Source organism: Mixophyes fleayi, chromosome 9, assembly GCF_038048845.1.
Source record: "Mixophyes fleayi isolate aMixFle1 chromosome 9, aMixFle1.hap1, whole genome shotgun sequence".
Classification (NCBI taxonomy): Eukaryota; Metazoa; Chordata; class Amphibia; order Anura; family Limnodynastidae; genus Mixophyes; species Mixophyes fleayi.
The window spans coordinates 65,267,375-65,282,147 of record NC_134410.1 but is presented as its reverse complement, the minus strand read 5'-3'; the positions used below and the strand labels follow the sequence as shown (position 1 = coordinate 65,282,147).

Here is a 14,773-nt window from a genome sequence, read left to right as displayed (position 1 = left end):
GCACTCATGACCGGCAGTGTCCATAGATCTCTATGGAATGTGCAGAGTCACGACCTTTTCAGCTGATGGTTACAACAGATTAAGAACACAAATCTGAAGATAAATCTTATAAAACATGTATAGTATGTACACAGGATTCAGCATGCTGATCAGGACTTTTTTTTACCCTGTTGTTGGTAAAATTGTTAAAGATGTCACATCTGAAAAACGAATTCTGTAGTGTGTACCCAGCCTTACTCATACTAGTTGTGGACATGGACCAGTTCTGGAGAACTTATGGGCACTTGAAAAAGTGATCAAAGTCCTTGAAGTGTTACCAATGGCTCACTAGGCCAAAGCGTAGAAGTAATGAAAAGTCAAGTACCTGGAACTACTGGAAAAATGTATTCTTTAAATAAAGTATTTTTTATGCATATATGTTTTTGTTTTGTTTGTTTTTTTTAAGAAATTAGATCTATTTTTATGTATAATCTCTTGTTATTAAAGTATTTTAAAATAAAATACAAAGTGTGCTGCTACAAAAATCTTTAGAAAAAGCAGTGCACATTGTATAATCAATGGAAATCAAAGAAGGGAGGGTGGGAAGAGGAGATGGCAAGGCACAATTTAAACTACTTTAATCTAATTCATTTGTATACATTTTTTTAATAAGTGGAGCTAAAAGTCTAAATCTAGTTTTCCAGTTCTCTTAAGCTGGGTACACACTACAGAAATTTCGACCAACTTTTTATGCCGAGCAATTTTACATGCGATCGATGGTCCGATCGCTCGGTCCATGGACTGCATACACACTAGCCTTGTTTAGGACGAGAAAAGGAAGAGCAGACGTCCCGTTAGCGACTTTTTACAGCCACGTTGTCGTGAACAATGATTTAAATTCCGTACACACTGTAGCGACATTTGCGGGGAAATGTACGAGATACCGAAGACATTAGCATAAAGGGGCAGAGCTTTAGCTATAGTTAACGCCCTTCATTTCTATAAAATAGAAGTTTAGTAATATACATTACATTTAGAAAAACATTTAACTGCTAAAGTGGAATGCAATGAATATTCCCTAATAATAAAACCCCTTCATATGTAATGTAATGCTTCATTCTCGACGTGCATCATTGCTGATTGGTCCACAGCAGAAACAAACGCCCATGTCTGAGTGTATAAAATGACAGAGGAACCTGTTTGGCGCCAATGAGCGTCAGAAGATGGAGACAGAGAAAGTGACAGTGGGGGTTGCGGGTGAGGAGAAGATGTCAGTGGGGGTTGCGGCTATGGAGACGGAGATAGAGTCAGAGATGGTGCTGGAAGGGCCAAAAAATGTTGGAAAAGTTAAGGTGGGGGATGGAGATACTCAAGAAGAGCAAAAAGCAAATCCAATGAGCCCAAGAGCAGTGGAGATGATGGTAAAAGTACTGGACCAGGACAACATTAAAAAAGGTCAGTAGCAGATGTAGTGTACCTGTATTGTAGATGTAGATGTAGTAGATGTATTGTCACATAAAGCAGTAGAAAATGCTAATTTATAACCTAATTTTTTATGTCAGAACGAAGATTTAACGGAGAGAAGGCCTGTTTAGATACCACTGATACCACTAATGTTAGCAAACAAGGAGAAATTGAACAAGAAAAATATACTAAAGAAGTTCTACACAAAGGTATTTCAGTGAACATGTGTAGACATGTAAATGCTTTGGGCACATACCTGTACCGTTATAATAACCAAAATGGCGCCTGTTTTCCAGAAGGCTCGGAGGTTAAGCCCGCTACTATTGCGATTTCGCCACAGGGACCAAAATATAGATATAAACTGATCTCGAGCAGTGTGAAAGGTGAGAAAATGAGAGTATTTATGAGGTAGATTGTAAATTACATATATAGAATTTAAATGATAAACATTTTTATTTCCTTGTTTCGTAGATAAAGAAATCAAAGGGAATGGAAACCACATCAAGACCTGTTCTGCCACAAACCAGTAGCACCTTTAAAAATACCTTAAAAATAATACTCTGCAGTATTCAGCTCTCTGATTGGTATGGGCGCGCTCACTTCTCATGCGGATCTTTCTGACACAAGTGTAATGGTCTGCAGCCAGACAGGTGCAATATACATCGATACAAAACACATTGATGTGCGGATTCCGCACCACGTGGGACTGGGATTGACATAAAAATTAACATACGCACGCCCCCCAGGTCGAGGAAGTATCGGAGGATTGTCGTGGATCCGTCGGAAGTTCATACACACTGCACAGTGGTAACGAGATTGGAACGAAAATATTAAACGGTACGACCAACCAAATGAGGCGAGAATCGTCCATTTGGGCAGACTTTCGACCATCGTGTCACTGTACACACTGACCCTACTTTTGAACGAGCGGTCGTATGTCGGCTGTTTGAGCCGATTATTGGGCGAAAACAGTGTAGTGTGTACCCAGCTTTACCCCTCTGTCCTGTATCGCCAGGTCACTTGAGAAACAATTTAACTTATTGCCTTGATAGGGTCACTTATGATAAATAGGACCCAAAGTGTGTTTACATTATGTCTATTAGTATTATTATTATTATTAATATAATTTCTAAAATGCCACAAAGTGTCTGGAGTGCCATACAAAAAGCATACAGCAAAATATTACAGTACACTACATTACAATACAAAACATTATCCAATAACAGACAGCAATGAGGTACAAGGTGAGCCAGAGCGTCTTGCAATAACTTGAAGCTGTATACGAGTCATATGGAACACAGTCGGTGTACAGAGAAATGAAGTACCTTTAGCCATATTATCTCATATACCATTTTAAGATTGAATATTGTGAATTTTATACAGGGATCAAAACGGTTCTTATTACACCCCTGATTCACTGTCCCTAACTCCATTAATATGTGTATGCACCAAAGTCAAAATATTGTGAAAATATAATAATTATACTCTCTGTGATGTACCTGAACAAATATAAACATGTACAAGAACTGTGTATAATAACTGTGTAGTTTGGGTATGACCAGCAGAACACCAATCACCCTGCATTGGAAATCTGGAATAAAAACTAGAAATAAAGAAACTTCTGATTCTGCTGAGTATGTTTCATTGATACAAGTAAATCTCTCCTCCCCCTGCCTTTCTAGATGTTCATCCAGCATGTAGCAGAGAAGAGGGTAAAGTCCATGTGGGGTTAAGGCTAAAGCTAGTTTGTTAATGTGTAAAGTGACCACCCCCCTCCCTCTTCTAACTTGTTCCACTACCCACCTCATCCTTCTATTCCCTATTCTTAATCCCACAAGTAATCACAAACTAAACAGATGATAAGAAATTATTGACCAGACTGACAATGTTTTATGAGACAAAGACTACTAACCTTGACAATTATTCTGTGTCTGCTAGTTTAATCCCACTAATAAACTGATGCATAAAATAGTCTATTTAGTTTCTTGTTCAAGAGCACAGTGGTGATTGTTGCACTGAAAGCGGGAGGCAGCAGAAAGCCCAGGGATACTGAGTAAACCCACAATTCAGGGCCATGTCTTAAAGGCCTATATGGCTATTATGTTATTATTTAGGACAGTTTTTCAAGGCACCCCTAAGCCAAGATAATTACCAAGTGGTCCCCCCCCCCCCCACCTTGCCTACCTCCAGCCCTGGCCGCAGCACCCCTGTGAGATCGCCACAGCACCCAAGGGACCCAAAGCACAGTTGGGAACCACTGATTTAGGGGTTTATTATTTCTAATATTATTTCTAGTATTCTAGGACACTATGGACATTAAGAAAAGAACATGTCCACTTATTTCCACTAAAGGCATCCTCAGCTGCACTTATTTTACAAATAACCTTCTGCATCTCCATTCATTATATCATAGCGTCCCACTTTCATTACAATAAAACTTACTCCTGGTCAAAAAATACAGTACAATCTATAAAATATATAATATATTTATGATTTATTTATTTATTTTAAACTGTTTATTAGTAAAATCATTTACAAATGAACACAGAAATTTATATATTTATGATTTAACTGCAAGATGCAAGTGATAAAATATTGTTTAAAAAGTAGATGTGAATAAGACTATCATATTAAAATATATTCTTATCATACGTTGTAGGGAAGGAAAGTTACTAGCTTGTCTTCCCTTGAATATAGGAAAAACTGTTTACGTAAAAAAAAAAACATTCAGACATTGTCCACTGCACAATGTAATATTTCTTTAAAGGATCAACCCACTGACTGACTTGCCTTAATGAACTGCCATTCTAGTATGCAACAAGCAGGACTTGTTTCACCTTTTACCCATTTACCTGTCACACTCTTTATAAAACAGACAACTGCAGGAAATTATTCACATTCTGTCCGTTTCTCATCATACAACACAGAACCAAAAGTATCTTAAAGATAGATGCCACTTGTTAGTAAAACCCAAGTAAAAGTGATGTATTTGTATAAAATCACTTTTATATTCATGAATAGATGACACTTACATGAAATGTAAAAACAATGTTTCATTTTTGGGTTTAGCAGATCTTTGATTGACAATTTTTAGACAATACTATAACCATGTTCTGCTTCAATTCCTTACAGCTAATAGAACAGACTCAGATATCCACGCCACTTATAGAAAGGCTGCTATGGGGAATATTTTTTGCATGTCTTGTAAAACTGTGGTCTAAACCTATTACTTATGTCATATTAAAGGTGTGCAAAACACAGTGTATTAAAGAGTTTTCATTAAAAGTATTGAAATATAATATGCTATGGTTCTCTAATGACACTAATTGAAATCAGCTTTGCTTCAAATGCTACCAGGCCCAGGTTTAAGGAAAGACCATATAGACCCAAGCTATTTAGAATGCTACTTATTTCATTAAATTATCAGATTTTTTATGTATATCTCACAGCATAATCATCATCATCATCATCATCATAATCTATTTATATAGCGCCAATAATTCCGCAGAGCTGTACAGAGAACTCACTCACATCTGTCCCTGCCACATTGGAGCTTACATTTTAAATTCCCTAACACACACACACCCTGAGAGAGACTAGGGTCAATGTTTAATAGCAGCTAATAACTTACTAATATGTTTTTGAAGTGTGTGAGGAAACCCGGAGCACCCAGATTAAACCCACACAAACACGGGGAGAACATACACACTCCACACGTCAGAAATTGAACTCATGACCAGTGCTGTGAGGCAGAAGTGCTAACCACTAAGCCACCGTGCTGCCCTAAAAAAACAATTATTTATTGATAAATACATTTTGTGACTTTTAAATAGTTCATATGTGGCAGAGGTTGCATTCAAAGACCTGTATGCACTATGGGGAGGAGGACGGGTACCAAAAATTCAAATACAACTGAAGCTGCCACAATAGCACATAATGCTCTCTGTGTCTTCATATAAAATAACCATAGCTGGGCCAAAGTGTTCTGCTGAGAATCCTATAACAAGTCTGCACTGTAAGAATAGAGAGTTCTCTCACTGTTGGAGAACTAGGAAGCAATTTCTCATTCTTTAGCTGAAAACAAATATATATCTCAAAATACCATGAGCCCTTTAACACGTGTATAAACAAGTTTTTTTTTATTTTAAAAATGTGCATTGATAACTATGAACATGTGTTATAACTGGTAAACACCCCAATGTTTTAGTAAATTCGCCTCTGACAATGCAATGTAATGTAACACTCATTGTTGTATAAGCAGTATTTCAGCACTTACCATGCTGGATGTTTGAAAATGCCCATATAAATATACATGCTAACTCATTAACACATTCTACACGCATACTCTTAACACACAAATTTAGGCCAAATACATATTTTTGCTGAACATGTAAAAGGGCTCTATGTTACTATTTGCCCTCGGCAGTTGAATGTACAGTAAAATTTCAAGAGCTCCAGTAGGAGAACTGCACTATTGCAGTGCATTTCATTGCTATTTAAAGTACACAATAAGCCCTGTGATTGGGAATACTGACCATGAGCTATGTCTTTTTTCTTGAAGATATCTTTAATGCAGAGAATTACTAGCTAAGAGGTTTAATAAACAGGTAACAGTTGTCCATCAGATAATAGGAAGTGGCACATGCATACGTTAATGAATTTATTTATACATTTGTTACAACTCTGTGGGTTACCCTTTTCTGCTGCTCATGGACGGTTGCTGTCTGTACTTTTTTATGCCTGATATTATTAAATGTCCAATCACATAAGTGTGTAAATGTGCTCATGTATATATATATATATATATATATATATATATATTTATTTATTTATTTATTTGTGAGTGTCTATATGTGGATCATTACTATGCTAAAATGCTACAGTAAAATAATGCCAGACATATACTCAGTGTGGGGAAGTGGAGAATCTTTGCTGTTGTGTATCTGTTTCATGCTGATAGGCACGAGTGACACATACAAGTCACGCCCCTTTCCCAGATGTGTACACAAAGGGGTACATTGGGTTATCTGACCTATGAGTGGTTTAATTAACAGCCAAGGGTATAAAAGTCCAAGAAAGAAATGCAGTGTCAGGACAAGAGGAAGCAGACTTGATCTGTGTATTAGTGCTGCCTAGTGGTACAGTGTGTGCCAGGTACCCAGCTGTTGCTGAATTGCCTTGTGATCCTGGTGCCTGTCCATTTAAGCACCGGAAATCAGGTAAGAGGAACAGACTTTTTGGTATTTGCTGGATTTTATGAAGTGGGGTCAGTTCTGTAATTTGACATAGCATGCATCTGTATTCTATTGTCAAAACACAAGATTATTATGCCAACCATTGTCACGGGCAGATGGCATCATTGCCAACTTCTTCTCCTGACATCCGCTTTGGGAACTGAAGCCAAGTCACTTGTCACCCTGGTCAAATGAAGTTGGATGAGGGGCAAATGTAAAAGGGGGGATTGGACACAACGGATATTGTGAGCCAGTGAATTTCATTCAAATTGACCTAAGAAACAAGGGTGGAGGGAGGGCACAAATTAGCTTATGATTCCCTTGTCCCATCGGGGAAAAAGACGCATTGTGACTGTCCGGTGGGCGGAAGTCTGAGCAGAGTGAATGGTAACATGTTACCGAAAGTGAGAAAGGAGGCATTGTGTGTTGTCAGAGCAGAAAGGCAATGTGACAGGGGGAGCAAGAGTGTGGAGAAACAGAGAAAATGTGACAGGCAGAGAAGGACAATTTGTATAACACAGAGAAAGAAATAGACAAAGGTGACAGAGGCAGAAAAAGCAAATTTGACCGAAAAGACTGCATAAAACAGGTGTAACAGTAAAGGAAGGAATTAAGGGGAGACAAAAAAGGAATACACACCAGAAGGTGAGAAAGCAAAAGTGTGACAAAAAGGCGACTGTCTAGAAAAGGAATGTGACACAGAAGAATACAGAGGAAGGAGAGATTTACCTGGAAATTCAGGGAGTGTGTAAGACACTGCATCAGCACTGAGAAAGACACACTACAAGGAAGAGAAGGTAAAACTGAAATAAGTATGCTAACATTTACATCAGCTAGTGCTGTTGTTAGAATCATATAGTCTGTTATATGTGGAAACATGAGAATTCTGAATAGCTAGTTTGACTAAAAAGAGGAAATATATGTACAAATAAGACTAGTTACATTAAGTAATATGGGGTAATAAAAATGTTTAACATCTTGTATTCTTTCAGGCTGTGTGTTGCTTCTTAGCCCCTGCTCCCTTAAATACTCCTCCACCACATTCTTTTTCTAGTTTCCCAACCTTTCCCAGCTACCATTATACCATCTTAACTCCATTAATCTGGGCAATATAGAAGCAACACAAACTTGTTTATGCTGATTGAAAAGGATCTTTATTGTCTACACTGTTCACAATTCTATATGCTGGTCGTTTGCACTGTTTTTTTGCTCGTTTTTTCAATCTCATATCTATGGCTGAAAATAATTTTGAAAAACTGCTGATATTCCTAATGTACCTTAAAATGTAATGCCTTTTTATTGCCATTCCAAGTAGCAGGTCTGCAGGGGCAGGGGGGCATCTGCCCCCCCGGCCTGTCCCATAGTGTGCTACTTTAGGCTGGGTCACCTGCATTTTTTCCCTTTAAAATAGGCTGCTGAGTCGAGCCTTACCCCCCGGGCTCAAATTTGCCAGCCCTCCCCCGCAGGTGTGCATAAATAGAATATTTGGCCACTTTGGTTTTATTCTATTTTAACCTCTAACTAACTATCAAAGCTTTATCCTGCAAACATTTCACACAAAACACTAATAAAAACCTGAGATTCTTCATTCCTCGCTGATTGTGACATAGTGGGGAGGGGGGAGTGTAGGCTGATATTCATTGGAGGTGGGGATGGGACAGACAGAAGGTCAATGAAAGCAGAGGCATATTTTCAAGTTAAAAGACTAGAATCGGTCAGCACTGCACTTCCTTTATAAGTCCCAATGCATACTATGGAACATTTTTTAGCTTGTCACAATGATGCAGAGGAGGTAGATCATGCGATTGAGAAGAAGGGGAAGTTTTGCTCTGTGCAATTGGTGCATGGTATATGGTAAGGGAGAGTGGAGCTAATATATATTTGTGTGTAAGGTTGTAGGACTCTCATATGTTCTGGTTTCATGAATTTAGTCCAGATTTTTTTTTGCAGCTGGTAATCTTTACCTAACAATGCTTATATTTTCTCAATTCAGTCTAGCAATACCTTAAATTTGGAAATATATTGGGAAGAAATTAATACAACAACACTGCTGTATTGTAAATCAAATAAGTCACTTTTGTAGTTTTGGCAAAACTCTGTGTCAAAGGGATTTTTCAGTTTTCCACCAAAATAATCTTATGGTATGAAGGTTGATTAGCTAATTGGTTTTCTTTGTTTTTACTGAACTTGAGAGATTCACATTTGTACATGTTTCCTTTACATCACACATATTTGATATGCCACACACATTTTATATGCAAGCTACATTAACCTGATCACTCATATCAAACTGTACTATGCAAACTAAAATGTATGTAATGTGCTAAAGATCCACTTGTGTTTGTTTAACTGGCTGACATTAGCACATAAATTGCATTTGTAGGTGTACAAGAAGCTGTGGGCTTGTGTACAATTTTGTGCTAATGATACTACAATTTGTAAATGTGTTTTATATGTGTAGCTTTTTGGTAGTGTAACTAATGCTATATAGAAATAATGTAAATGTAATTTTTCCTGTTAAATTGATTTAAAAGCTGTTTCTTTTAGGTCCAATGACATCAGTCAGGTCTTATCGGGCAACATTTATTGACTCTATTCAGGCAAGGAATTTGCCACAATCTACTTGGACTATTGATAACACAATTTGCTACTGATTGATAATACAGATTGTTATTTTTAAAAGCTATTGAAGCAAAGGGGAAAAACTACAGTGATCATAGCTACAACATAGCAATGTAAAAATATTTGTTGCAGTAATACACCATGAAACTGTAGCCTTTTGTGCAAAACACAGCTACTATATATATCTACTTATATTTAATCATAACGTTATGAACACATTTAGTGATAGTATGTTTAAATGGTAACTTAGTATTTGCTAATAAAAGTGATTGCTCACACTAGGATGCAAGTTAATGTCTTCATCAATTTAACACCTTTAAGGGTAAGCACATCACAATAACATTACAGTTACATGGAACCTTTCTGAGCCTACAAACATCTTATAACATAAAAAAATTAAGATTGTTGTGAAAAGATTTATATAATACAGCGTTATAAATCTTAAAGTATTTTTTCACTTTCAGCTTATTTTATTAAACCTCCCATACTTTCTCATAACGCACCGCTGAGCCTCTTGTAGGACCTGTGCAATTTTCTCAGTTCATCAGGGCTTTGGTTCTTATATTATGTGAGGGGTTCAGCTGGTCCTGGCCAGAGGATTCGACTCAGTCTAGAAATAATAGCTGACTTATGACTGGATGGCCGTAGCACCCTTGTAATCAGGAGCCTGTGCCAGACCTATCCCTCTCCCAGTACACAGAAATATAAATGGAGATTAACCAGCCCATCTTAAGTATGGAAACCCTGCAGGACTGAGCAAACAGCGGAGGCCTCGGAGGATAAATCCCCTACATCACCAAAATACAAAGATGGGGAAAAGGTTGTCTGTATAAACCAGACTAGAAGGTAGAAACCCCCTGTAATTTCTATCACACTATGGCTTTTAAAACATATACATTGGGATGCATAAATATAATATTTATATAACGTGGTAACCCACAAGTTAATGAGGAGTGAAAACAGCAAGTCGTAGGACCAGTACAATTTATAAAAGGGTTTTAATAGTGTTTACATATGGTGCTCCATTTACTGAAAATAGCCCTTATCCTGAGATCTGCAAGTTCCAAGCATTGTGAATAAAACATCCCATACCTGTATGGTATGTACTGCTGCAAACATGCCTGCAATTCTCATGACTAGCATTTCAAATAAGGACAACATCGGTGAAGTCTGCTTTCTTGTTGGATAATACCCACTCGCGTTGATATTCTATTGCTTTGATCTTTGTAATGAGAATTACTCTCTAGCTATATTTATTTACTGCTAATGAGGACTTGAATGAGTTCTATACAGTGTTCAGCATCTTAATTGATGTTATGGAATTAAAACTTTTACATATACTTTTGCAAATATTTAAATGTGCTTTTTGATTTTTAACAAACATTGGCTTTTGTAGCATTTTAATGGAGGCATTAGTTAAACTTTGCAAGAGGTATTTATTGATAAAACCCACCTGTTCCTTAAAGCCTACCAACCACCAGCACAACCCCTTCTTCTCCTCCACCCGCGCTCTCCCTTGCCTCATCTGACTCCCCTTGTGCCTGTTCTGTTTTCCCTCCCTTAGGATGTAAACTCACATGAGCAGGGCCCTCTTCCCTCCAGTCTCCTCACCTGTTCTTCTGCTCCGTGTTTATTGCTTTACCTGCCTGGAGTTTCTGAAGTACTGGTATTTTGTTTATTGTTTTGTACTGTTTCACCCTGTATAGTCTACTGTTAGTACTGTGTACAGCGCTGCGGAAATCTTGTGGCGCCTAACAAATAAAGGATAATAATAATAATAATAATAATAATAATAATAATAATGTCAATTGCTAAATGTATTCACATCCTTCTATCTTTCTGTCCACAGATCTGATACATAATGAATTGGGCGGGATTATATGCCATTTTGAGCGGTGTGAACCGCCACTCCACAGGTATCGGGCGCATATGGCTCTCAGTGGTTTTCATCTTCCGTATAATGGTACTTGTGGTGGCTGCAGAGAGTGTTTGGGGGGATGAGAAGTCAGCATTTACCTGCAATACACAACAGCCAGGATGTAACAGCGTTTGCTATGACCACTTCTTTCCTATCTCACACATTCGTCTGTGGGCCCTTCAGCTCATTATTGTGTCCACACCTGCCCTTCTTGTGGCCATGCACGTGGCTCACCAGCAGCACCAGGAGAAGAGAAGCTTACGAATGTCTGGACATGATGATCCTAAGGAGCTAGCAGACATTAAAAAGCAAAAAATCAGAATCTCAGGCACACTGTGGTGGACATACACACTAAGTGTGATTTTCAGAATCATCTTTGAAGCAGCCTTTATGTACATCTTCTACGTCATCTACCCCGGTTATGCCATGATACGACTTGTCAAGTGCGATTCTTACCCTTGCCCTAACACAGTGGATTGTTTTGTGTCTCGTCCTACAGAGAAAACCATATTTACAGTATTCATGCTCTGTGCCTCAGGATTCTGCATTGTACTAAATGTAGCTGAAGTCTTCTTTCTCATTGCCAAGGCCTGTAGCCGCAGAAGCCGGAGGCATAATGACTCATACCATGGTCATGAGCATCGTCAGAATGAGATGAATACATTGCTAACAGGAGAGAGTCTTAAGAAACAGACCCCAGGGGGGCAAGAGAAAGGAGAACACTGTGCTACGTCTTAGAGACATGATATCCAGACACCTATTACATGGGACTGTAGTGAGACCAAGTAACGGACTGGAGAAGAAATGATCAGATATGGGGTTGGTTACAAGAAATAAAAGATGTATAAGATGACTGTGATGGGCAAGAAAATGACTAATTTAAAACTGCAATATTTGCACAAGATGCAGTGACTATGACCTAATTGCCATATTATTGTGGGCAAATGCATACTGTGTCCTTGTCATCATATTTGCCTATGTAGGCACTGTTGTGTCCTTTTTAATGCTCACCAGTTATCAATGGCAAACTCTGAACCGGTGCTTCTTGCAGTATTTTTCAATAACAACGAGGGGTCATATTTCTGCAGGGATGGGAAGTAGTAGAGGGAGGGATAGGGGTGGATTTGTACTGTTATAGTTTTGAAATTGTTTTAATATTTACATGAATTATTTTAAAACCTTGGATTAAATTCTTAAAACTATGTGTGTATATTTTAGGTGCATTGTCTCAAAAAGTTTACAGTCATTGTATTGAATTCTACCTTTTTATTTACAATCACTACACCACCTTGACTAACATCATACATTTATAAATATAATTGTGGAGCACCCTAAATCAATGAAAAAACAAACTACAAAACTATACCTTATTTAATCAAAATGCTTAGTGTGTATGGTTGTTATATTTTTGCCTTTTTGTTATAGGTCAAGAAGCTAAAACAGAGCAGGGGAAATATATTTTGTGCTCTGTATCCCCCCAAAAGTGACACACCTCTTAGTAGTAGTACAAGTAAATAGTACAAATAGTTATGCAGAATAGTGGTTGTGACTTTATTTTATGTGTACCTGTAATTTTTCATTTCAAAGAACATATACATGTATTGGATAGGATAACATAGCACATTATACCTGACAATGATCACATTCCCCTGCACAACAACTGACTGTCACAGCAAAGAACTTCCATTCGATTGCACAGATATATCCATAGACAGCCTTATTGTAGAGAAATATCTCCCATTCTAAGGCACAATGTTTGCTATATGTTGCACATATACCGCCTAACAGACACTGTGAAACTGCACAAATCTCACTTAATAGCAGCAATATGCGGCACATATATCCCCTAATTGATAGATAATCAATGGCTGATTTCCACACTAGTAGGGGACCCCATGCTTGAAGTATGGAAACCAACCCAGGTTCTCAAGCACCATCTGCCCAATGTTAATTTATTTGTTTAATGTACAGAGCCTCTACCATTCATTTCAATAACCCTATTCATTTCAATTAAGTTTCTACATGTAGCACACTACTCTGGAAACACTACTGAAATGAATGGAAAAACTCTATGCAAATACATTTTCACAAGTGGCTTCCATTGTTTTTATTTTTTTTTTACACCAACCCAACGCCAATGGATATTCCTTGCTAGCTTTGTGGTTTCTACATTACTAATAGATCTAATCATAAGGAAAGACAGAGCATTTTTCATTTGCAGCACATAACACATTAATACAAATGTCTTTGTATGTTTGTATAACTGGTAAACAAGCACCAATTCACCTGCTTTCTAAAGTAATAGTCTAGTTCAGTCTATAATAAGGGCAGATGTTTATCATGTTCACAATGTAGGTACGAGGAATACTTACTTGTTTCAAATTAACTTGAAATGGTGCATCATTTATGCAGAAGTTTGTGTAATACATTCATTTGGTGATGAATTTGTCCTACAAAAGAAAGGTATTTGGTTAATACTAAATAGACAAGAAAACAGAATCAACCACTGACCAACACTTATAAGGCTATAAAGATTATAAAGCAAGAGCTGTGGAATAATGCACATATAACACCTTTTAAAGGCATTAATGTTAACAGTTTGTATATAGACATCGATATATTGCATTGTATATAAAATATCACGAAGATGAGGGTGAAAGAGAAACAACACATAAATACTACAAACATTTTAATTTATAGTAAAAATAGAAAATAGATTTATAACTTCTTATTGCTATATTAGCACATATGCAAAATACATATTTTCGAAGTGTCTCAATATACATCCATTAGCCATTTTAACTGCATGTTATCATATAATTTACAGTTGTTTCAATGAAGAGAGTTTTTAGCATTTTTGTGTGGTATATAAAAGTACTTATAGGGGTGCATATACAAAGACAAGATCTATTTTTAAGGCGGAAAGCTTTAAAAATAACAATGTCTATTCTGGCCATACACCACAGCAGCTGTCAAAGTACATGGACCCATGGCAGCTAAAACATTACTTACACCAGACTTTGCTGTTGCCTTAAAGGGGGTGTCCACTAAAAAAATAGGATCTTTGGTTTGCAGTTCCAATTTCATCTGCTATGTTTCTCTTGTTACTCTAAACAGACCACAGTGTTGTACAATGCACTGTAAGGGGGATGTACAGTCATCTGTCATCAGGAACGTAACTGTACTGCCTCTTTAAACAGGAGTCATTGTGCAAATTTAGATTAGGTCCTAAATTTCCCATATTTTATTATCTGTGCATTGCAATTTCAAGAATATTAATAATGTCTTGAAAATATTAGTGCCTAATCATTTCTTCTTTTTTTGTCTCTTGTTATCCCAGTGCACATTTTCACACTGTAAACCTGTAATATACAAAATAATGTCCTAGAGTTGATGAGGTTCGTTTTATGTATGGCAAAAATTTCATGTACAAGAGACAAATGTAGTTCCATGTGTGAACTATGGTTTCTTCATGAATTATTGTTTGGTAATGACTGTAAAATCATTTTGCACCACATCTGCATATGATGCACAACAAAACACATGTACTACCATC

At 37.3% G+C, this 14,773-nt stretch overlaps 1 protein-coding gene across 3 annotated transcripts; it reads left to right on the top strand.

Annotated features, from left to right (window-relative positions):
- The first annotated feature begins 6,516 nt into the window (after nt 1–6,516).
- On the top strand, nt 6,517–12,419 carry GJB1 (gap junction protein beta 1). 3 transcript variants are annotated; one of them, XM_075186033.1, is made up of 2 exons: nt 6,517–6,662; nt 11,149–12,419. In XM_075186033.1, the coding sequence occupies exon 2, from the start codon at nt 11,161–11,163 to the stop codon at nt 11,953–11,955; it is 795 nt and encodes a 264-aa protein (XP_075042134.1). In that variant the 5' UTR covers nt 6,517–6,662; nt 11,149–11,160; the 3' UTR covers nt 11,956–12,419. The 3 variants fall into 3 exon arrangements, with proteins under 3 accessions (XP_075042134.1, XP_075042135.1, XP_075042136.1); XM_075186034.1 differs by lacking the exon at nt 6,517–6,662 and adding an exon at nt 6,743–7,474; XM_075186035.1 differs by lacking the exon at nt 6,517–6,662 and adding an exon at nt 8,375–8,531.
- Nucleotides 12,420–14,773: the final 2,354 nt, after the last annotated feature.